At 32.6% G+C, this 26,644-nt stretch overlaps 1 protein-coding gene across 2 annotated transcripts in view; it reads left to right on the forward strand.

Annotated features, from left to right (window-relative positions):
• The window catches only part of LOC140445208 (uncharacterized), a 486,932-nt gene that overhangs the window by 397,295 nt on the left and 62,993 nt on the right, over positions 1 to 26,644 (forward strand). For both annotated transcript variants that reach the window (XM_072537099.1, XM_072537101.1), the window contains exon 2: positions 7,539 to 8,787. In XM_072537099.1, the coding sequence (XP_072393200.1) occupies positions 7,539 to 8,787 (1,249 nt within the window). The remainder of the gene's footprint in view (positions 1 to 7,538; positions 8,788 to 26,644) is intronic.

The following is a 26,644-nucleotide window of genomic DNA, read 5'->3' on the forward strand; positions in this document are numbered from 1 at the left end:
CGTTCAAAACGGCTTGACCGATTTTTATGAAATTTCATATGTATATTCGATTGAATATACATAAGTTTCTTTCAGAAAAGTTATTTTCATTTAAATAAGTTGACACAGTTATAAATTAGAATGACGTAGTCAACTATCCTACAGAGTTTTTAAATTCATTGGAATTGCCTAGACTTCCATCTAACAATTTACAATTAAAAGTAGGATTAGTTGTCATTATGTTGCTTAACATTAATCACCCTCGACTATGCTTTGGAACGAGACTGACTGAAAAGTCTAATGAATAATGTCATTGTGACAACGATCATCAAGAAAAAATACAAAGAAGATCATGTATTGATCCTGCGTATAATGATGATTTCAATGAACGTACCATTTGATTTTAAATGTTTTCAATTTCCCGTGCTTTTGGCTTCTACAATGATAATAAACAAACCAGAAAGCCAATCGTTGTAATTAACCGTTTGCGGAATTAACATAGAGTTTCCATGTTTCACGCGTGGGTAATTATTCGCGTGTCGGAAAACCGTCATCGTGTATATTTATTTAATGCAAAAAAAATAGAAATATTTTTATTTATATGATTTTTTTTTTGGTTTTATTTTCTGTTAATTTTTTAGATACATTATTTAATTGTAAGACGGTACGAATTTCGCCGGGTCAGCTAGTATTTAATAAATTTATTGGACAAAAAGTAATTTCTAAACCTTATTGAAGCATAAAAATTGCTCTGGAACTTAAAAGTACAAACAACCACAAATGTGATCTAGAAATATATACAGATCAATAAAAATACCTACTACGTACTTATAAACGATGACAAAACTTTCCCAAAGAATCCTTAGCTTAAAGCGACTTAAAGCTTAGTTACTCTAAAATCAAATGGATTTTGTTGTATTTAAGCATTTTAATTAAATATATTGCCAATTACAGTTCATTTTAATAACATAAATACAGTCCCTGATTTCCTTAAACTCAAAAACGCCTATTTAAGAAGAATAATGTCTCCTGTCTCTAGATGAATATGCTATCTAATAAATTATTTCTGAAAGTCTAAAATGTTAAATTTCCCTTGTTTTGGGTCTGTTTCAAATTACGTTCTGTTTCACATTTTTTCTATCTTTAAATAAAAAAAAATGGTGGCTTTTATTACTCTTCAGTTAATATTGTGGGTGGCTTTTACTACATCAATCTAAACCTAAAATGTACGTCGTTACTTTAAAAAACTGTTATTGTATTAAAATCGACATGATTCTGTGTGCACTGTTTTACATTTTCAGTCCTATATAGTCATTACACATTTGTTGGTCCCTTTTTTATTAATCATGATAATTTGGTTTTATTCTATTGTTCTGGCAACCTTTCTTTGTCCCATATAACTTTCATTAAATTATTTGGTTTTTTATTTAATTCCATATTGACGATATCTTTGTTGGTTTTTTTCTTACTTCTAAATTCTCCATTTTTATCAAAACATAACTACCGATAAGTCATTATCTAATCAATATAATCTAAAATAACAGTATCTTTCTCTATTTCTCTTTCACGTATGTAGGTCTTCGTTAATCTTTTAAATTTATAAAAGCCTGCTCACACGCTGCCTTGTCAATAAATAAAAAAGGACGTTGTCGAAGTAAATCAGAATAATATATCGCGGTAATCGTTGATGAGAGAGAGGGCGCGAGGGGCTTGTTCCGCTTAAGAAATTAGTTTCTCATTAACTTTGCGAAAAGACCACACAGGGGGGTTTTAAAATATATTTGCACGCTATTACCAAGTGACTGCCCGAGAAATTATTGGTCGGAACTCTCTCGATATTTTACTTCAGTTCTTTAAGAGTCAAATAAAGTTAAAGAAGATTTCGTTCGTCGTCGAAAAAACTTTAATATACCGGACAAGATTAACGTATCTGTAATATTTTTCACACAACACAAAAAATAAGGAAATATGCGTATATATATGCAAGCATTTTTACCAAAATATGCACAAAAAATATCATTATATGCCAACATTTTTTTCTAAAATAAAATCATTAAATTTAGTAGTAATATTACTATATTAAAAAATACTGCTCCGCTATCTAATACAAAAGATATATTTACAAAAATAATGAACAAATTATTAACTCTACGAGTGTATCACTGATGTTGTTAACTTATGATATCACTGCTATCGAAAAACAATAAATAAATAAATGTTATTCAAAATTGTTTACTAAAAACTTATGTCTTCGATCTGAGTACATATGCTTATAAACAGAAAAGCTACGTTCTACATCAACAGATGTGATTGGAGCATATTTTAAACTATTTAGTGATCGAGTATCAATACTAAAATTTTCCACAAGTCACCAGAAAGAATTTTAGCCACATTTGCTAAAAAGAATTATCTTTTATTTTTCTATATTACGTTTTTTAATTTTTGTTTTATTTTTTCTCCGACAGTGCTACTAATACTATTAATAGATATTTCCAAGCTATTAATTCAACACACATATTCTACTAAAGACACTCTGTTTGATTCCAAGTTTAAAATAACATCTAATACACAAGCATAATTGCTCTGAATAAATGTTAGTTCTTGAGGTAGTAGTTTATTATGCATCAACTTTTTTATATCAATAAGAGCTTGACGAATTTCATCAGTCAACTCAGTAATTAACTCTTTTAGATCAGCAAAACGCTACTAGGATTCCTACTCCAGAATAGTTTATTCGATATGAACAGCTTCTTTCACAAAAAGATGCAATGAAGATGGACCTGGAAAAGTCCAAACGGTAGAACAAGGAACGAAATCGACTACATCAAAAGCGACAAAAAACAAATAATTATAGATGTAACAGTACTTAACAAGTTCACCACAAGCAGTGACCACAGAATGATACGAGCGAAAGTCCAAATCAACATAAAAGGAGAAAGGAACATAATGATTAAATGATGCTATTTGTGTCAATAACACTGTAAAAATTACTTTTTCTTTACAAAAGAACTATAGGGGTCATTTTACCCCATGGACAGGGTCATTTTACCCTAACCATGGTGTAAATGGCCCCTTTAGAGTTTTTCAAAAATAATTTTATTTTTCTTTTAACTGTGTACCTAAATAAAATTTTTTCAAAGAAATTATGTTCTGCTATACCCTACTTATTCTCTGATTAAACGGTACTTAATTATTTCGTTTTTTGTTATTTCTAGCTTAAAAAAATGTTCGAGGGACCATTTTTTCTCACTCTACCATATGACTGTTTTCCGAAAATATGCAAGAACTCTATTTATGTATAAAACAAGCAAAATATGCAAATTATGCTGCTTGCAGAACTGCTCTTCTCTATAATAATGTTTAAGTCATACCTTTAACCTAAAATTCTGAAAATAATTTACCTAGTTTATTAAAATAAGTTAATTAAAAAATTTAGCTAAGAATAACCCATGACGTTAGCCAGCGATTTTTTTAACCAATAAAAGAAAATTTATATCAATGATAAATAAAAAATGTAAAAAAAATGAACATGCTGTGAATTGGTGCATTTAGAAGTAGTCCAAGTTTCTGTAAATGAAATATTCTCAAGTTCAACTGTTTTTATTAAAATATGCTGCTCTACTACTATAGTAATTAGAGTAAGGGTCACTTGGACCAGACGGTCAAAGTACAATTATGTCAGTTTTCGATAAGCTTTGGATCTGCTATACCGCCCGACGAATTCATAATATCACATAAATGCCACGTTCTGCGCCAGATTCATTGTTTTAAAGAGTGTTTAGCAGAAAATAGTTGAAAATGAGTTTTAAAATAAATTAAATCTATTTTAATTGCTAAGATTATAGAAAAACAAACATTAATAATAATTTGTGGTTCTGAAAAGATCCGTTTTTTTTAATCGTCCACATTTGTTGATTTGATGACAATATCACTCCACACATAGTTCTGTTTTGCTATTACTATCCTCATCTAAATTAATTATGACTGGTTCAATTATATTATGATCACATGAACATATGAATTTTCTCTACTTATTACGTAACTGAATTTATCCAACTAGTTGGAACAAGATCGTTGACACATTTTCTTATTAACTCTAGAACAGTACTACTTAACCTTGGAGAAATATTTTGTGACCTTACGTCAATTCGTGCCACATATGTTTTAGGGGATTAAACATACAATAATAGGGTGGAAGCCGCAACACTGTATGTCCCATTTTCTTTGCCAAAGCTCTTGTTTGGTGTAACATTCTTCAAAATACATATCATTCGTCTCCATGAAATTTTGAATTTCCAATTTAGTATTATTCGTGTTTGGAGCCTTACTTAGTTGGCGACTATGATAGCTTGCATCGTCCATTACTATCACGCTATTCTGAGGAATGTTTGGCATAAGATTATTTTTGAACCATTCTTCAAACAGTTCTGCCGTTGTATCTTCATGGAGTCTTTAATATTCTTTGCAGAAAGCCACAGGGCATTTGGAACCCAACTATTTTCTGATCCAGCATGTAAAATCGTTATTCTTTTCCCTTTATTTGACGGAGCTTTTGTCTTACATGTACCGGAGGAATGGGCAAATCCTTTAGGTCACGTTGAATGTGTGTCAAACCATGTCGAGGTAAATTATCGAACGATTTTCAGAACGAATTTTCTTATCGAAGTTATATACTAATAACGCCATTTTTGTAATCAATGAGATTCCATAATTACTTGTCTTTTTGCGTTTCGTTAACATTGAGCGGTTGCTTCAGAGCTCTTAAAGTAGGTATGCGTTGCTCTTCGTACATGGTATAGACTTTTCGACGTATCAAGTTCTTATGGGCTTCGTCCATACATTTGGTGGAACTGGAATCTCTACGTTATTTTCTTGTTTCTATGGTATTTTCGTCAAATCGCAAATTTCACTCGTAGTGGAAGTTGTGCTAAGTCCTCTTTTAAGTAAGATACTGTATATAGTTTTTACAATTTGCTTTGCATCTACAGCTAAATGTTTCTTCTTCACCGGAACACTAGAAAAAGCCCCATTATTATTATCCCACGGACGCCACATAATGATAAAAAACGTAATGAATAAAATGAGTAATACTACTTAACGCTTCCCGTGATACATAAAGACAAACAAATTTTATAAAGAGCTCGTATTTAAATACTGGTTGGTGTTCAGTTCCATAAACTTATTATATAAATACTTGAAACCCACTTAAAAGGTGATTAGCAAACCCGTCGCGCACTACCATCGAATTCGAAAAACCCTCCTATCAGTACAGTTTCGTCAATATAAGCCTTATCTGTATTAATGAAATTATAATGAGTTTAGATTGTACGCAATTAAATCAACATTAAGAACTAAGATTGACAAATTTTACCAGGAAACATATTTAAATTTTCTCTGAAACCGGGCCTTTTATACTATTATCGGTTAACCCAGGATGTTTATAGTCGATACTAATTGAAGTCAACCATTTACTGCTAAACAAACTTTACATGCCTGAACTAGTAATAGATTTGTTGAAGATACTGGGCTGTCATTGTCCACCAAATCACAGAGTGCATGATTCACGGAAAGGAGTCCCTTAAAAAATAGGGTTGCGAAAACCTCATTCGAGTGCTGGAGGAACCATTTCTAATTATTATGGATATTACTCCATACCATAGTTCTCTGGTAGAAAGATTGCCTCGACCTTCTTGTAGACGAACTGTATATATACTGTGTGTTATACTGTGTTATAGGCGAACTGTACTTACACAACAAAAAATTTCCCCATGGACAATTAAAATATAGTATATTTCACGAACTTACGACTATTTTTGATTAGGGATGGCAGCTTTGACTTAAAAGGTCTTCTGTGCTAAGAAAGTTAATAGCATCCTAAGGAGAGAATCCCAAAGACTTGTTTACACGAGTAGAGTTGTGAGGAGAGTAGAGTAGCGAGTAGAGTCGACTCTACTCGCTACTCTACCAAAAATGGTTTGATACCGTTCACACGAGGAGAGGTACAAGTATAGTACTTATGCTAGTATACTGTGGAGTAGGTGTTTGTTTAGTACAAAATGAATTCAAGAAGAAGAAAATTGATTCAAAATTGTTTAGCTACTGTTGCAAATGCATTTATAACTGAGGTCGCTTTGTAACAAAGAAAAGAGTGGATGAGAGAGTTGCTTAAAAGAAGGACACGGGGCCTTAGCTGTTTTATCTTGATAAGAATACATTTTTTATTTCTTATTGTATTTTTTATTAACAAGTAATAAAAACCTGTAACTTGCCCGTGAGCCTTCAGTTTTCTTGTTTCTTTTTGCACCTTTTATGATTGCTTCCATAGGAGTGAACCATTTCACGTTCGGAACGTATACATCGGCTGAACCTGAACCCCATTTTTTTATTTTTGTATTTTTAAACACTCTTAATTATAAGTGCACCTTATATTCTTAATTTTTTGCTTGAGTTCGTTTACTCCAAAGCCCCCTTTTGACATTCTTTCGACGATTTCATCCTCCGCAGCTTTCCTCATACTTTTATTTCTGTAGTGTACACTACCTAAATTCCATAAACACTGGTATTCGCCATAGATCTCTACAAGTTTTAAAGTGAAATGAAGTTCATCTTCGGTGAACTTCATTTTCACTATTTACACAAAACACAACTCCAGACGGAATGACAGCGCCCCTATGCACTCTCCTACCTACTCTACTCTACCAGAATCAGAATTGACCGCATTCCATGGGTACAGTGCGCAGGCGAGTGGATATTTTGGCGGTGATGGTGGTAGTAGAGTAGAGTTACTTTGCCACATGTTGCTAGTCACTCTACTCTACCAAGTACTTGCATCATTACTCTACCCGTGTAAACGGGTCTTAAGGAAATAAAATATTTTCGTTCGTTAATTATTCTTTTATGTTATGTACTGTCCAGGAACTTTTTGGTTTCTTATTTAAAATTTTCGAATGCTATGGGACATTATACAAAAGCAGTTTTTCTTTCAACAATTTCACAAACAATTTCACAAACATTTCAACAATAAGCGTACAAATTAAATATTACTTGATTTATACCTAAAACACGTCTAGCCATTTCGCTGTCAATACACAAACAAACTCTTTTCAACCACAAACATTACTATGAAAAAATTATTACAGTACCATTAATTTGCAACCGGTTTGGGAGTATCGCTAAAGTAAGGTATCAGTTTCTCTAAATGCTCAAAAACCCAAATACAACCTGTGAGGCATTTAATACATATCTACGCTTATGTTAATCTCTCAGAGACCACTTATTAGAATTACAATAAATTCTGGGTAATAACTAATCTCGTTGTATCAAATATTTTACTGGTAAATATAAAATAAAAATAAGTTTCAGAAATGTAAATCATAACATTGTTAATTAACATGGAACTGTCTTTAATGTTTTGAAAAAAAAGATAAAACTGATAGGCAAACAAACATTTCTGTGCAAAATGTGAAATGCACATAAATATTAATGCATAATAAATTTTATCAAAATAATGTATTGTAAATAACTTAACCCACTATTAATAATTTGTTTTTCTTTTCCAGAGAACAATATTTATTCAACGTCTTTGAGGCAATCATCTCCACATTAGAATCCAAACTGCAAAGGATAGAAAATTTAGACAAAGCTGTAGAACATCTAATGCGCAGAGTAGAAGGTTTGGACGATAGAGTAAACAATAATATAGACAAAACAGAGTCGGTTATAGCCAAATTAAGAACGATAGATTCCAAATTGTTTCAAACTCCCAACCGAATACTGTTCGAGAAGAAATCTGATACGTTTCCGGAATCGGAAAATTTGGGTAAAAGATTGTTGGCTCTGGATCAGAAAGTTAGTGACATTGACGACAAACTTAGTGTGTTAAAAAATCAACTGGATAGCAATTCTCTGCAAGGGGAAGATATTAATGCTGAAGCAAGTGAAAAGAGGTCAGTAAGTATGAATGTTATAGAGATTACCAAAGCATTGAACACAGAAATGATAAACCATGTAACTAAAGAATTAGGGCAATTGAAAGATACTACAGGTGGTGTTGATAGGAAACTGCAGTTTCACATTAATTTAGTACAAGAAAATTTAGGAAAAATGTTGAATTTAGTGACAGATGTCCATCATGCTATTATAGACGATAAGAAGGGATACAATAACTATTTTTACAATAGATCCTACACCACAACACAGAGACCTGAAGGTCAAAACAAAATCGATCATTTGGTCGAAAAAATCAAACCGATTATTACAGTTTCGGAAAAAATGGATGAGGTTTGGAATGTCGTAGTTGGTACGAAAAGTTCAGTTGATGATCTCGTGCCAAAATCGGATGAACTACTTACTCAAACGCAACGACAAGAACGAGCTATCGGAGAGATACACAATGACCTTAGAATGAAAACAAACAAAATAATTGCCAACTTAGATAAAGTAGAAAAGAGATTAAAGAAACAAGAAGACGATGTGGCTACGTTAGCGCAAAAACCTGTACCAGCAGAAATACTGCTTAACCCTTCTTTAGATAACGTCGACGAATACGAATCTACTAGATTTATAGAAGATTACGTAACCGAAACTACCCTACCTGGCGGTTTTACTACTCTACCGCCACCTATGACCCAAACTTCTGTTCACAACAGTGTTTCATCTCAAGTTGGTGGTGCCCCTTCGACAACTGAAAAGCGAGTCGAGAAGCGGAAAGGCGGAGTCATCTTTCCCAGTGTTAAGAACAAGCCTACGCACGTTAATACTTCAACGTTTGTGACATCTGAAGTTACGCCTGCTGTGAAAGATGTTAAGGTAAGCGTACTTTTTTTGCACTCAATATTTTATTGAATAATAAAAGAAAAATAGTTGGTTTAGTGGAATTCGATCAAACTGGGGAATTCAATGTTAAAACTTGCTGATTGGCAACTAAAACTAGTTCTCAGTCAGAAATTTATATTAAATTTTTATTACGTATATATTTTTCTAATCTAATTTAGGCAATCCTGTTTTGAGGAAACTCAAGCCACATTATCTACATCTTTAAATCACAGAAAACGTATGCCATTTTTCTGGCATACGATACGATAGGATTACGAAGCTCATATTGTTTTAATGGAAGATAAATACCGCTCCAAACGGCCATACAGATGCGCCATTGAAGACAGAGAAGAGATAGAAAATAAAATGGCAGAGCTATTAAAGAAAAATTTAATTGAAGAATCACAGACTACCTATTTGCTGCTCCTCGCATACAAAAAGGAGAAAACAGAAAAACAAGACTTTGCATGGATTTTAGAGAACTAAATAAAATTGTTGTCCCACAGTCACAACATGTTCCACTGATTAAGGACTTAATGATAAAAACTAGAAATTGTAAATACTTTTCCACAGGAAACAGGATAGCCATTTTCAATGGACTTGCCTCTCATTTGATTTGAAGATGACTCCTGCAATTGTTTAAAGGATCTTAAGTAGCATTATAAGAAAATATAATTTTTACACTTTACAACGGTATCATAAATTTTTCAAAAAGCGTTGATGAACATATAATGCATTTATCGAAGTTATTAGTAGCAATAAAAAATAAAGGATTCAGACTAAAATTTTCTAAATGTACTTTCGCGAAAAACCCTGTTAAATACTTAGGTCACATAATAAAAAATAATTACATCAAACCTGTAGAAGATTATCTATCTCATTGCCGTAAAAAAGTTCGCTGTTCCAAAAACAAGAAAGAATTTACGTCAATTCTTGGAGAAAATAAATTATTATCATGTCTGTTTAAGATATTGCAATCGTTTTAGACCCACTACACAACTTATTAAGAAAAGATGTGGAATCTGGTCAAACGAATATCAATATTATTTCGATAAGACAAGTCAGCGAGGAAAACACTTATGAACATGAAAACATTTTTTACAAAATCAGACCTTAGTCTAGAGCTCAGAATCCGACTGATCAGATGTTACGTTCTCTGTGTTTTGCTGGATGGCTATAAAAGTTGCACAATGGACTCTAAATCAAAAAAAAAAGAATAGATGCCTTTGAGGTGTATATATTGACGGTTAAATGTCGACACCTCGTTAGTCAAAAATTTGTTTGTTTCAAGCAACACAAGAAGCGTTACTACCTGACTTGACAATGGCAAGTGCGACCTTGCCGAAACGTCGTCAAAATAATGGTTTCTATGAAAACCAGACTTATTCAACGCGGAAAAACACACAAAGCATATATAGCTCCCACGGAAATTTCGAGTGTACCATAATGAACATATATATTTATATATATGTATATATTATGTATATATATTTATATATATATATATATATATATATACAATTTGTTTATTCTGTAACCCTAGCGCCAGCATTACATCATATCTCCGTTGTTAATGGTCCGATTGGAGAGCGTTATGCGTTAATTGAAAGTGGAGGTGATAACGATTATATTGAGATAGAAAAACAAACAAGATGACTACCAAAAAACACAGCATCTTCGTTATTAATGAAAGTATAGGGAGAAACGAGATACCATAAAAGAGTTTAGATAAAAATAGATTTATTTTAAGACAAATTCTGATTGATTGGTTTAAAGAAGATCTCTGGCTAAGTAAGAACACAATAAACAACTGATCGAATGCTAACATACGACATGGTATATACAAGGAGAGAAAATAATGTATATGTTAAGATAAAAAAATTAATCAGAATTAGTTGTTACCACACGTGTATAAAGGATGACAACTATTTGACCGAAGTCTGTTTGGTACTAAGTGGCAAACACGATACTATAGCTTAGTTGCAGTGTACCGTTTTATGCCTCTTAAAACGTTTTATTTTGCATTTTTCATGTTCATTTATTATATCAAAATGAATCTGCATAGAATATGTTTGGTATGACAATGCATTAGAAACGGGCCACTGTCTAGTAGTTAAATAAATACTAAGAAATAAAAAATATGTATTAAGCATTAAAGTTTTTTTGCTCTCCAAAAAAGTTGTAAATTTTAACTTATGAGGTTTCGATACTTAACGATCGATATACAGACGATTGTTGAGAATTCCATGAGCACAAAAAGTTATCAACGATGAGGTACTTCAGCGCATGAGTAAACAGAAAGAATTCCTAAGCATAACCAAAGAGAGGAAAATATAATATTTGGGTCACGTGTTGAGAGCTGAATTACTCAACATCATATTAATAGATAAAGTACAGGCAAAAGATCAGTTGGAAGACGCCAGAACTCGTGGCTGACAGACCTAGAAGATGGTTTGACCGCTCATCGGCAGAAATCTTTCGTGCAGCAGTTTCCAAAGCTACAATTCCCATTTGGATAGCCAAACTTCGAAAGGAGACGGCGCAATAATAAGAATAAAATCATTACTTTGTTCAGAACCAATTTTGAGAATTTTTAACCCCGATTTACCGATTGATATATATACAAATGCCAGCATCAAAGGAGTAGGAACTGTATTGAAACAAAATGATGAAAATGAATATAGTAAACCAGTGGCATATTTTTCAAAAAAATTAGAAAGTCAAAAAAAAGCCAATATATCTAGAATGTTTACCCATAAAAGAAGCTGTAAACTATTGGCAACATTTGATTTTTGGAAAAGAGTCCCTAGTATATTCAGATCACAAACCTTTAGAAAATATAAACATAAAAGCTAGAACTGATAAAGAATTGAATAATTTTAAACGGATTATATACAGGGTATTTTAATAATAATTGGAAATATTGTAAATGTAGATTCCTGGACTTAAAATATTAAGGTTTAACCCAAATCACTTAAATAAAATGTGGCTCCTTACTGAGTTACAGGGTGTTTTATTTAAAAATTTAAAAACTATTTGTACACAGTAATTTTAAACTATTCTACATGTCCTTGTCATACTTGGCAGAAAGTGTACGTACTGTCTTCTTCTTCTTCTTCACGTGCCATCTCCGCGACGGAGGTTAGCAATCATCACGGCTATTCTGATCTTAGATGCTGCTGCTCTGAATAGTTCAATTGATCTGTTGTGCATCCGTACCATTCCCTCAAGTTACGCAACCATGAGATTCTTCTTCTTCCTACACTTCTCTTGCCCTGGATTTTCCCTTGTATAATCAATTGAAGTAGGTTGTATCTCTCATTACGCATAACATGCCCCAGGTATTGCAGCTTTCGTGTCTTGATGGTTTCCAATACTTCCATTCTTTTGTTGATTCTTCTCATGACTTCTTTGTTTGTTACATGCTCGGTCCATGATATCTTCAGGATTCTTCTATACAGCCACATTTCAAATGCTTCCAACTTTTTAGCAGTCGACGCGTTAAGTGTCCATGCTTCTATCCCATAAAGCAGAGTCGAGAAAATATAGCACCTTGCCAGCCTAACTCTCAAGTCCAATTTTAGTTCTCTTGCACAAAGTACCTTTCTCATTTTATTGAAGTTTGTACGTGCTTTCTCTATTCGAACTTTGATTTCTTTGGAGTAATCGTTTGTGTGATTAATTATTGTGCCAAGATAGTGGTAGTTTTCAACTTGTTCTAAAGCACTACCGTTAATTGTCAGGCTTTCACCATTATTTTGGGTTTTTGATATCCTCATAAATTTGGTTTTCTTGGTGTTTATTGATAATCCATATTCCTCTCCATACTCAACTATCTTGTTCATTAGCTTTTGGAGGTCTCGGAGGTTGTCTGTTATTATGATAGTAGCGTCCGCATATCTAATGTTGTTAATTGGTGTTCCATTGACCTTGATTCCTGCTGTTTCTCCCTCAAGAGCTCTTTTCATAATTTCTTCAGAGTATGCATTGAATAGTAGTGGTGACAATACACACCCCTGTCGCACTCTTTTAACTTACTTTACTGTACTGTAGGTACTGTACACTCTACTAAATTACGTATGTTAAAGAGACATTTCTGGCTACTACCAGAGGTGTACGACAGGGAAAGTAAAAGATTGACCCTTCTCAAATTCTACTCCACTGACGGAATTGCTAATTTAGCGCAATTTTTCGATTCTACAATATTTTCTATGTAAACAGAATACTCGTTATTCGTAATGATAAAGTCATTATTTTTCTAGATCGAAGTTAAAAATGAAGCGGCACAGTTATTTTGATTAATGCATTAATTACGTCGGTGTTTTTGTATCACAGCATTGCATTTAATAACAAAAAAACAGAATGTAATTTATTGAAATTTCTTGAAACGAATAGTCGCAAATAACATTTAAAAACAAATTGTGGTTCTAAATAAAACACATTTTGTTATAATCTGAATAAAAGAAAAATTTTAATAACACTAAAATATCAAAAATTTTCATACAATTTAATATTCACATCACATTTTAACTATACCTTTTATAAAAAATCTTGTGTGTATATGTGTGTGTGTGTGTTTCTCTGTATTTTTGTATTCAAAAACAATTTCCAATTTTTTAAACTCTCTTAAATAATAATCTTGCCGGTCATCGTTAAACACATCCGAGATTCCAACGATCGTATGTTTACCCCCTCTGCCGGTGCGATTAAATTCACTCACTTTGTAATAACACTTCCTTGTAGCCATAAAAACGGTCATTTAGATCCATTTCCAAATAATGGGCGTTACTATATCAGAATTCTTCTGTCTTATGAAATCACGCACCTGTTATCGGCATCGAAAGATTTTGAATCGATCTTTTTACACGCTGTGTAAAAATATGCGATGTGGTTTGTAATTTAAATGAAACATTTATGACCACCATTTTCTCATTGCTTTAAATTGCTTTTTAAAAGTTATACGATTGTTACAGTTTTAGCAACAGTTTTCTCTTTGTTATAAAATCTATAATCATCATCCACTGATGAACATATTATCATCATCGTCAATCAATCCTGATTTGTCAATTGTTAAACATAGGCCTTCTTTAGATATTTCCATCTATTTATGTTCTACGCCTCTGTCCTCCTTTTTCTTTAAGTGCCATCACTATCTTTACTCTATCTACCGCTGCTCTGAAGAGTTCTATTGAACTGCATCTAAATCAGTCCCTTAAATTGTTCAACCATCACATTTTCCTTCTCCCTATAGTCTTTCCTCGTCTTACCTTTCTCTGTATTATCAATCTTACCATTTCATATCGCTGTCCCTCATTAGGTGTCCCAGACATTGTAACTTTCTTACCTTTATTGTACTCATTATTTCGTACTTTTCGCCCATTTCTCGCAATACTTCCGTGTTCGTTATGTTCTGTGTGCATGCGATTCTAAGCATCCTTCTGTAAAACCACATTTTAAAAGACTGTAGCTTATTTATGTGTTCTTGCTTCAGTGTCCAGCTTTTAAGTTTATTTTGTAGTATCGAAAACTCTGCTCTCCAGTTGATCACAATTCTTTTGAGGTCGTAGGTTTATTGCGTTGGTGGTCAAATGCTTCCTATTTCATATGAAGGGATGAGCATATGCTTGCATCAAAAGTATGCCATTCGCTTCTGTACTGAGCTGCTTGAATTAAATTCGCGCTCAATATTTTCAGATCGTGTGTTCATCGTGTAAGTATTGTTCCTCTAGTTCTTCTATAAATTTCAAGGTCAGTTCTTCATAAATTTCAAAACTGTTATCAAAGAGGTCCAAGGCGTAAAAGTAATTCGTAAAGCGATTTCTTATTTAGATTTAAATTAACATGTGGCACTATTTTATAAGTAAAATCATTTTTACTTGTGGAAGTGAAGTTTTATCATCTGTTCTTCTTCTTCTTCTGGTGTCACTCCTATTGGAGATTGGATATCATAATGTCTAGCATTTTTACTCGTGAAAGTGACGTTTTATCATCTGTTCTTCTTCTTCTTCTAGTGTCACTCCTATTCTAGATTGGATATCATAATGGCTAGCCTAGCTTCATTGACTGCTCTTCTAAATAGTTCACTTGAAATACAGCTACATCATTGATGGAAATTTTTCTTTGGCCTACACTATTTTTTTATTTTCATGTTATTCAATTTAACACGGTGCGATCAGAATATCTTAAATTGTTTATTAGTACTTTGAATAATTGTTCAGCTGATGATACTACTAAGTAGTATCATTAAAAGCTTCTTGACAAATGGCCTACCGAATAGCCCGACTAATTTCTATATCTTCGGTCAATCTATTTTCGATCTTAATACTGTCTGATTCCAGTACAGATTTGAGATTATTGTTATGTCTATACTGTCGACATCCTTGGTCTTTTGAATTTTTTAACATTTTGTGGTATGACAATATGTTGGAGACACTGGCGGTGCCTCATAACTGGATCCTATAGGTCCAAATGCGCCTAACGATGGACTTATATAATAAAACCTTGTTATATAAGAACAATTGTAATTTTTGGCCAATGAGACAATATATATATTCGTTAATTTAAGTCTAAAAAAATATGTTTTTTCTAATTTAGACGGCGGTCCAAATGCTTGCCGAGGTATTTGGAATCTTCGGATTGAGGAAGTTGACAATTTTCAATATGTATAGGAGAACATGTTTCTCTTAATAGTGTAAATTTTACGTGAAGTGATTTAGTCCCATTAGATTTGATGCACCATATTTTAACGCCATTGCTGAATTCTATTTAGGTTTGATTGGAGGTTTCTAGACTGATGTCGGATCTTTGTTGGATGCCAAAATGGCCGTATCATGGTATCATCAACATACGTTGATATTGTAGCTGTTCTTGTTGTTGGATGGTTAGCTGTATAGTATAAGAAAGTTTTGGGCCAAGGACGCTGCCTTGCGGAACGCCTGAATATATAGGATATATTTCAGTGTGTGCGGTTCCTTGTTTCACCAGGAAATGTCTATTTTCCAGATAGCTTCTTTAGTTTTATTTGCAGTCCTGTATGCCAAACCTTCGCTACATGGCCATGTAGCGAGAATGCATGACTCACGATGGACGAGTAAAATTACACATTGGAGGCCAAGAGCAGACAAACGTAGTAGAGGAAGACCACCTACACGTTGGGCTGACGACATCAGGCGTATCACGAAAAATTGGCAACAAAGAGCACAAAATCGCAAAGAATGGAGGAGTTTGGAGGAGGAATGATGATGATGATGATAATGCCAAACCTAATCGAATGCTTGAGATATTTCAATGAAAGCAGCTGAGCAATATCTTTTGGCGTTTAAATCTTTGTTTATTTTGTTAACTAGTCGATGCACTTGTTTTATAGTTCCATGTTTGTCACGGAAACCAAATTGATGTTCTGGAATGATTTTATCTTTGTCTATTATCATTTTTAGCCTTTTAACGTACATTTTCTCAAAGGGTTTGCCGAGCATAGGCAACAAGACACATTTTCTCTGGCCTTTTTCGGGTTTAGGGATCATTAGGATTTGTACCACCTTACTTCTTTATCAATTAATTCGCTTAACTCCTTTGTTGTATTAAATTTTGTCTTATTTTCTTCCATTCATGATTGTTGCAATTTTTTCGTAGTTGTAGTTTTTTGCAATTTTTTGTTTAATTGAGAGAGACACATTGTTTCCTTTTGGAGGTGATACCTAGTTAGGAGCTGCAATTTGTATGGATTTTGTTAGACTCATTGCCGCTAATTATACTTAAAGCTCATTTTCTAAAGGCAGATTTAGCGAGATCAGGCTGTCTAATATTTCTCTAAATTGAGGAAAATTAGTCTTACTGGTATGCAAAGTGGGTTGTTGTTCTTTATCTAAATTTTTTTGCGAAAATTGTTACTAATATCCGTGAATGGTCTGATGATAAATCGAAACCTTATTCGGCTTTATATTTTTTGGTATCGATGGTAGGTTAGTTCGCCAGTAGAGATTTATTGTAGGTTGTTTTCTTCCATTAATTCTCTGCCTTTTGGTGTTGTTAGTCTAGAGCCCTACATCTAGTTGTTTACCAGAGCCGAATAAAAAAAGGAAGAATATCAAATCTTGAATATAGAAGAATCAACGACAGAATATAATAATTTCACTGGTTAGTTAATTGTTTTTAAAACAGAGTTATATACATTTTCAAGTCGTATTGATTCGTTAATTTTGACCAGAAATGTAAACTATTGCCTATTTCTACCATCAACAACAATTAAAATGACGAATGCTACTTTGGGTTCCTAAATCTTTACACAAAACTTTCAGATTTCACACCTCTGACTAATTTGTAGCCGTAGTTTTTCATTTATTTGCTGGCCAAGTTCTTATATAACCGAGACTAGTCATTAAGCAAATACGAAACAACGATTCATCAATAACGGAATGTAGGTCGTTTCTAAATACCTCAAACAAGATGGTAGGCATTTCCTGTCACGGTATGACAGATTTGCAATGTCCGGTAAGATTTTAAATCGGTAAGAATGTAAACAGCTTTACAAGGTGATTCATTTGGAAATTCATTTTATGTGGGAAAAATCTTTTTACCTAGAAAATTAGCTTAATATGAGTTTTCTTTAATAATATCACGTTTATTTTATTTTATTTGACTTTTATGTTAAATTTTTCTATGTATTATTTTCTTTTTAAATGTCTGAGACATATATAAGGAAATCAAACATTTATGGCATATAGCTGATCTTATAGCGAGGTTAAAACAAGAATTACAGCTCGAAAACATAACATTTTTATCTGTGACAGTGACAAATCAAGCTAGCTGATTGTTTTTTCGGTTATTATAGGCTTATATATAGAAAACCTATACGTTTTCTGTAAAGAATTAGGTATATTTTTTAATTATTAACAATTTAGTTTAAAAAATGCTAATTTTTCGATTTGTTGTTTACCATTAAAAAGTTTACCATATTTGAGGTCAAATTACAAAACTTTATATTGATCTGAAGCTATTTTCTTGTGGCATTTTAAAGTAATTACTATTTAAATGGAAATAAGCCACAATTAAAGGTTAAAGTACGTTTATTCACGTTTCAATTTCCACTTTGGAAATCGTTCTCAAAATACAAACATTAGTAAATTAAACAAATTTTGTTTTTTTGTTACTTAGTGAAAAATTCCTCTAATAATTTAATTTTATCTGACTCATCTATATTGACAATTCAGACATACATTATACATTTTAAAGTAGACGACTTTAAAATAATATTGCCAATATTGTTGAGTTGCGTTCCTGGGACGACTTTACTTATAAGATAGTTCATTTGATTACATGAAATCAACTTTAATTTGAGAATATCCGTCAGAAAAGATCATAGCATGTAATTCGTCTTTAAAAAGACAAACACATGCCATGATGACAGTAAAATTCTCCTGTTAGTGATTCCATAGTAAGTTATGAGGGAAAAACCAGGAAAAAAAACCTCATAATACTATCCCGACATGCTAAGTATTTGGTCGTACATTTAATTTACCTTCAATAAACACCAAATTCTGATTTTATATGTTTGTTATTTAAAAAACATAAATGATGTATCCTCTATCTATATGTTACTGACTTACCAATACTGGTATTTTCCTTTTAATAATTTCCTCTTTCGGTATGGGTAACCAAATCCTACTACATTCTGCCGAGGAATTGGTCTCATTTAGCATAATTAGAGCCGCTTCTTTGATTTTTCTCTTTTTACAATCCGTTTCTTTTAGGACTATATTTGAATCATTCCATTGAATCCTATATTAAAAATAGAGAATTTGATAGATCTCAAATATGTAAACACGCATGGGATAATGAACATAGGATTCAATGGAATGATTCAAATATAGTCCTAAAAGAAACGGATGGTAAAAAGAGAAAAATCAAAGAATCGGCTCTAATTATGCTAAATGAGACCAATTGTGTCGCAAATTAATCGCCAGAATGTCGTAGGATCTGGTTACCCATATTGAAAGAGGAAGTTATTAAAAGGAAAATACCAGTATTGGTAAGTCAGTAACATATAGAGGATACATCATTTATGTTTTTTAAATAACAAACATATAAAATCAGAATTTGGTGTTTATTGAAGGTAAATTAAGTGCACGACCAAATACTTACCATATAGGGATAGTATTATGAGGTTTTTTTTCCTGGTTTTTCCCTCAAAATTTACTATGGAATCACTAACAGGAGAATTTTACTGTCATCATGGCATGTGTTTGTTTTTTTAAAGACGAATTACATGCTATGACCTTTTCTGACGGATATTCTCAAGTTAAAGTTGATTTCATGTAATCGAATGAACTATCTTATAAGTAAAGTCGTCCCAGGAACGCAACTCAACAATATTGGCAATATTATTTTAAAGTCGTCTACTTTAAAATGTATAATGTATGTCTGAATTGTTAATATAGATGAGTCAGATAAAATTAAATTATTAGAGGAATTTTTCACTAAGTAACAAAAAAACAAAATTTGTTTAATTTACTAATGTTTGTATTTTGAGAACGATTTCCGAACTGGAAATTGAAACGTCAATAAACGTACATTAACCTTTAATTGTGGCTTATTCCCATTTAAATAGTAATTACAAAACTATCTTTTAAAACATAAAAAAGTTTTAAAATGGCGATGGCTAAAAGTAAAATTAATTTGTTTTTTCGATACTGCAAAATAAGGCAAAATCGTTAATTGTTTATAACAACTTAAAATCAACCAAGATATTTGTTATTGTATCAAAAGTTGTATAAAATAGTTGTCCTTAATAAATCATCAAAATTTTAGATTGGTCCATTAATTAGTTTAAAAGTTATTCTATTCGTTTATCCCAGAGACCTTTTTTGTAATAAGATTAGTCAGAAAATAATAAAGATACGGTAATTCTACTCATACCAAATGAAACTTTAAGAGTTAAACTTTAAGAGTTGTATCAAAAAAAGTGGAAAAAAATCTACCGAGCAAAACCTTTCTGCAACTTTACGGTTACTTCTGATTTATATGCATTAAGAATAACTTTTAAACTACCTATTAGTTGTAGATAAAATATTTTTTCATATTCGAAGAGCTAATAATTTTTACAAAAATTTAAAAGAAATAGAAATTTATTCTGGGAAGGTTAGATAAAAAATAGGAATTATGTTTTAATTTCCACCTAATTTGTTTATAAAAATAAAAAACATAATAAGTTTTATTTTAAAGATAAAGACTTAGAGTTTTACTATACAGTAGAAGATTAATTAGAATTGAACAAAAATTTTGATCTTTTTAGAAAAATATATTTCTATTTAAACAAATTAAATTATTTATGTATAAATAATATTACGCAAAATATTATTAATTTATATAATTATAATTACGGGTATAATAATACGCAAAAAGTACATACGAAAGAAACTTACAGTATTTTGAAGTTCATTACCATTTTTGAACTCTTGAATTGTTAGTTCCCCCGTAATATGGTCAGACTAATTATCATTCAGCCTCATTTTTGAACACTTACAGATACCTTTTAAGTTGAATCTTATACCTACTTTTGATCTAATCATTCTAGAATAACTTTGTTTTTTGTTTAAATTCGTGTAAAATTGTCAGTCTTAAATATGAAAAAATATTTCGTGTACAGCAATAGCTTAAAAGTTATTCCAATTGTTAGATGTTATTAGGGCCTGTACACACGAAGGCGTTAGATGCCTCGTTGAGCGCACGTTAGAAAAAAGTGGTATAGTACACATGGCAGCGCTTAGCGACGCATTTTACAATAATACCAAGAATGTCGACAGTCAATACAGTATGGAGTTGGAGAAAAACCTCCAAAGTTTTGTACCTATTTCCGAATGAGTATAACATCTTTTGATGAACTGTTAACTTTATTAAAAGAATGCTTATCACAATGACAAAATGCAGTAATGGATGGGATTTCACTCGTTGTAACATTAAGATATTTATTTATATCAACTTTTTATATCCTCCTCCTCCTCCTCAATATTTTCTACTGCGTAAGGATGTAGTGGCGTCATGTAATTTGTTTGAATTTCTGTCCAATTATCTCTCTCCTGTGCGTGTTGTTATGCTTCGAAGAATGAGTTACCAGTTATCTCTTTTATTTGGTCTGACCATCGTGCTGGAGATCTTCATCTTGATCTTTTACCCGCTACGTTATCTTCAACTATCATTTGCTCCATGCCTTCTCTTCTTCTAGTTATATGTCCAAAATATCTCAGTATATTTTGGTTGATAGTTGTGATGAGTCCACTTTTTATGTTAAGTTCTGCTAGAATTGAGTTATTTGTGATAGGAAATAGCAATGCTCGAACAAAGCGTAATTTTTTATTTTTTGTAATGTCAGTGTTCTTCCAAATTTTTGTGAGTTTGGCTGTTGCCGATCTTGCCATTGTGATCCGTTGACGAATCTCCTCTTCGCATCCTCCACTGTTGGTAATAACGAAGCCTAAGTAATTAAATTGCCTGACCACTTCGTAACCTGTCATGTCATGATTCTTATCTCTGCCTGGTTGTTTCTGATTCTATCGATGATCATCACTTTGGTTTTCAGCATATTTATTTTCAAACCATATTTCGTACTCACCGTGCCTAGCCTATTTATAATTTGTTCTAGTACTTCTGATGATGACGCCAATATAACAGTGTCATCAGCATAACGTAGGTTTTTGATTGTTCTTCCTCCTATCGTTGTTCCACCTTGACAGATATTCCTCAAAAACTCAACTCATAATATGTTCACTATATATATATATATATATATATATATATATATATATATATATATATATATATATATATATATATATAATATATATATATATATATAATATATGTATACATACATATATATACATATATATAATAAAATGTGGCACATACTTAGAGAAATGGGTACGCCAGAACATCTAATCTATTTATTATAAAAACTATATGTAAATAATACTGCTAATGTAAGAGTTAATAATGTGGTTTCGAAAAACTTTAATTAAAATCTGGAGTTCGACAGGAGTGCATAATATCCCCATATTTTAATTCCAGATTTTAATTAAAGTTTTTCGAAACCACATTATTAACTCTTACATTAGCAGTATTATTTACATATAGTTTTTGTAATAAATAGATTAGATGTTCTGGCGTACCCATTTCTCTAAGTATGTGCCACATTTTATTACATTTTACGACATCGTTAAACTCTCCAGATTTTTCGATAATTTGACGAATATAAAGAATATGTTCTCTTGTTTCTGACGAATATAAAGAATTTGTGGTAAGAGAATTGATTTTAGTCTTTCATTGATGTTGGTTACAACTACTTTGCTCGCATGTGATATCAATGCTACTGTACAGTAATTACTGCAATCTGTCGGTGAACCTTTTTTATATATGGGAATAAACGTGAGTTTACCCCAGTCATTTGGCCACCTTCCGGTATTCCAAATCTCATTTCAAATTCTAAGCATTACTTCCGTCCCTAATTCTCCCATTTCTTTGAGTGTTTCAGCTGTTATTCCATCTTCTCCTTCTGCTTTTCTGAATTTTAACTTTTTAATTGCCCCCTCAATGTCTGATTTCAATATTTGAGGTTCTTTTTCATAACTTCTTTTCTCTGTATTATTGTCTCAGTCGTTGTTAGAGAATAGTATTTCGCAATATTGTTTCCACACCTCTGCGATACCGCCTGGGTTTGTTATGGTATTTCCTCTATTATCTTTGATGATCTGTATCTGCAGTTTGAATTCTCACGCTAGTTACTTGACTTTTGAGAAAAGTTCTCTAGATTCTTGAAGGTCAGCATGTTCGTCTAGTTGTACACATATGTTTTTAATAGAATTATTTTTGTCCCTTCTGCATAAGTGTTTTATAGTTGTATTTATGGTTCATATCTCGATTTCTTTTTGTTTTGAATTTGATGTGCCGTTTCTAAGTTTTCGTCTTTCTTCTACAAGATTGAGAGTCTCTTCAGTCATCCAATGTTTTTTCCTAGCTGTTTTGTCTTAGGGATTAGTATTGTTGATGGTTTCAGTGACCCATTTCTTTGTGTATTCCCACGTTTTGTCAGGGTCTCCGGTAGTCACTGGTAGGTCAGCTTCTGCTAATGCTTCATTAAACTTTTTCGTGTGTTTTAGAATCAATTTCTGTCTTTTATTTGTGATTGTTTTACTGTATAACTTAATTCGAAATTCTGCTTGTAACATTTTGTGGTCGGAACCACAGTCTGCAGCTGGTTTCGTCTTCACGTTGATCATTGAGCTCCTCCATCGTTTAGTGACAAGAATATAATCTATTTGATTCTTGTATCGCCCTCTAGGCGAAGACTTTTTATATAATCAAGTTTCTTTAAACCTCTCTATTAAGATGAACTACTGTGGCATTTGGGAGTAGCTATTGTGCCTTAAATACTTAATCATGAGTAAAATTATAAAGAGACTGTTGCACTTTCTTCAAGGTGACGCGGCGTTAGGCCAACTCCCTTAAGTGTACAGGGAGATGTAGCAATAACAGTAATTTTGTAAAACATTTTGTGGTTATAAAAATGATTTTTTGATTTTTTTGATACCTATTGATTGATAGGTAAATAACTGTTAAACTTAAGAATATAAACCTTTTAAGACTAACATATGGGGTAAGTGCTTTAAAATGACATATTATTTGACGTCTATTGCCTTTAAAAATTGTGGGGGGATTCTTCCACCGGCTTAGAGGCCAAAGTAAAATAACCGAAAATGCCGGAAAAATGTGCCCCCCTTTAGACAAAATACGACGTTTGCTGGGGTTTTCAAAAATGTTGTCGCAATTACTGATAAAGTCGTGTTGTCAAAATGAAGATTCATGATAACTAATTTTTCCCACCGATCCAAACAATCTACCCACCGATATTAATTTAAATAAATTTTATGATTTTCCTTCACTTACAATGTCGTTTTCGCGTAATTTTTCATAAACTTCTGTAATGTCCTTGTATTTTGTTATTTATTATTATATTGTATAAACAATGAAATGTTTATTTGTCAAACATCTGTTAAAATGAATTACAATATGGTGTAATATATTGCACAATTTTAAGTTATGATAAAAAGCTTTGTTGATACATTACATTGTGTGTAAGAGGTTATATTTTAATTAAAACAATACGTTCTCATATTAATAAACGTTTAATATTTGTTTTAACTAATTTTTTATGCATATTAGTGGAGGAGACCGTGAGAAATCTCTTAGGCGACGCATAAAGAATTGTGGCAATTTTATCTTGTAATAAATATTTAATAGAGATCAAAATGAAAGTTACACAAATTTGAAATGTTTATAATATATTTTATAATTTTATATTATATGTTATAATAAAATAAAACTTTTTTAAGCGACGACGTCAGTAGTTTCACTTTTGTTTTATATCTATTTATTTCTCTATCTCGTATTTATATCTCCAGGATATCTTTCCACGTCTCTTTGACGCTTTGACTTCTTCTTTTAATATTTAAATTAGGATATTATTCCCTCAGTAATTTTATCCCATTTCATACCTCTAATTATTGTCCTCATTATTCGTTTTTTTTTGGTTATTGGAGGTATTATTCTCGAGTTTACATTACAGGGTCTAGAAACTCTACAAGAACTAAAAATGTAGCTGGAGATAATATCCTAGAATTAGCAACTGGGTCAGATATGGCTATGGTTAACACATTTTTTCAAAAGAGGGAAGTTCAACTTAATTACGTAAAAAAGTGGACAAAATGACTCCCAAACAGATTATTTGATGACAAGAAAAGAAGATATACTTGAATGAAAGGATGTTTCTGAGCCACGATAGTCTTTTCCTTTCTAGGCCTCTCTTTCCCTCGATTTTTCCTTTCACTATAAGTTGGGCATATTGGTACTTATTATTTTTCAGTATGTGGCCTAGGTATGATATTTTTCCAACTTTTACTGTGTTAAAAAGTTCTCTTTTCTTGCCTATTCTATGCAGCTCTTCTTCGTTTGAGGTATGCGATGTCCATGAAATTTTGAGCATTCTCCGGTAGATCCATATTTCAAAGGCCTCCAATTTATTTACGGTTGATGTTTTAAGGGTCCACGTTTTAACCGCATATAGAAGAGTCGACTAGACGTAGCATTTTGATAAACGTAGTCGAATTTCGAGTTTTATTCGAGAATCACAAAGCAGTTTTTTTATTTTTTCGAAAGATTTTCTGGCCTGTTACGAAATACGAAAGCTATTTTTCCTTGCATTAAAGGTGTTACTGAGAAAATCGACGATACCCCCCAACAAAGAGGATTCGCAATTAAAATCCCACCGTGAGAAATATTCGCGCCAACCTCCACCCAAACCACGTCACCATCGACGCTATACAAGAACCGTCCGCTGTTCCCAATAGCAGTGATGCATTGATTAGTGATTAGTGTAGTAGATTTGAGGCCTATAGAAGATGTCGAAAGCTCGGCGCAGTCATAATCGACGCGGTTTAACTTGGAAGGTTTTTAAGTTTAATATTAATTCTTGTAATAGTATTAACCTTAGCTTTCCGTTTAATATATATATATATATATATATATATATATATATATATATATATATATATATAAATCTTGACTTCCCCTTTTTTTCTTTTTTATCAGTGGTACTTTCTTTTATAGTTCTTATTCCTGTATTAAATAATTTGCATTCATTATGTGTTTCTCTTTTTATTTTTTTTTTGTCTGGGCATACCTCCCCGCTAAGTCTCAACTTTTCTTTGTATTGTGCAGCGCTAATCCAATAAAATAAGGTACTGTCGTTTTCCAATTAATTGTCAATACTATCTCTTTTGGTTTCTACACAATTGAGCGTACTTTATGCGACAGGAGGCTTTTTTAAACTAGCCAAGGTTCTTTTTCACAGAGCGAGGAATTAAGCTTACGCCACTCCAAGTGACACACCCGTGACCAAATTTACGAGGGAAGCAGTGACGGAAGTTGACAAAACGCTCAAAGCAGGAAAATCGCCTTGACCTGATAATGTAGCAGCCGCTACCTTAATATAATAAAAATCATCATCGAGGAGAGAGCAATGGGCACAGGATAGTATGAACAACTTGCTAAGAAGGCAAGAGGTCCTAAGAGATCCGAAAACGGCAAATCTCATACTTATCTTGAAACCAGGAAAGAATTAGAGCGTACAGACCTAGATGCCTGTTAAAAACCTTAGGCCAGGTCTTTGAGATTGTTGTGAAGACAAGGCTGGATAATGGAGAAAGGTGGCATACCCGACCGCCAGTATGGGTTCAGGAAAAAAAATAGTAGACGCCATAAGCAGAATCAAGAGAGAGATATCCATATGTAGGAGCAGATGGATGGTGGCTTATTTTCTCGATACAAGGAATGCTATAATACTAGCTAGAAAATTATCATCAGACTACTGGGCGACTTGAGAATATCTCCCTATCTGCACGGTGATCACGTCAAGTACGTCGTTCCCAAGGCATAGCAGACAACTTCGGTGCTGACAAGGATTATGCCCAATGGGGAGGACCAGGGACTGCCAGAAGGAAAATTTTAATGGAAGTGTTCCACTTTACTACACTCTAGGCGGCACCGGTATGGCAACAAGTGCTTAACATCAAGAAATGTAGGAGAATGCTAGAAAAAGCCCCAAGAAAAGCACTGCTAAGGGTAGCACGTGCATACAGAAAAACATCAACGGTGGCCATACATGTGATTGCATGGGTATTACCCATCCATCTGATGGTGAAGGAAATGGTGGAAATTTACGGGAAGGATGAGCAGAAGAAAATAGTAGCTGAGAATCGTAAAATATTGCAGACTGGGACACTATCTACTTTTTCACACGGTT

Source organism: Diabrotica undecimpunctata, chromosome 7 (assembly GCF_040954645.1).
Source record: "Diabrotica undecimpunctata isolate CICGRU chromosome 7, icDiaUnde3, whole genome shotgun sequence".
NCBI classification, from domain to species: Eukaryota; Metazoa; Arthropoda; class Insecta; order Coleoptera; family Chrysomelidae; genus Diabrotica; species Diabrotica undecimpunctata.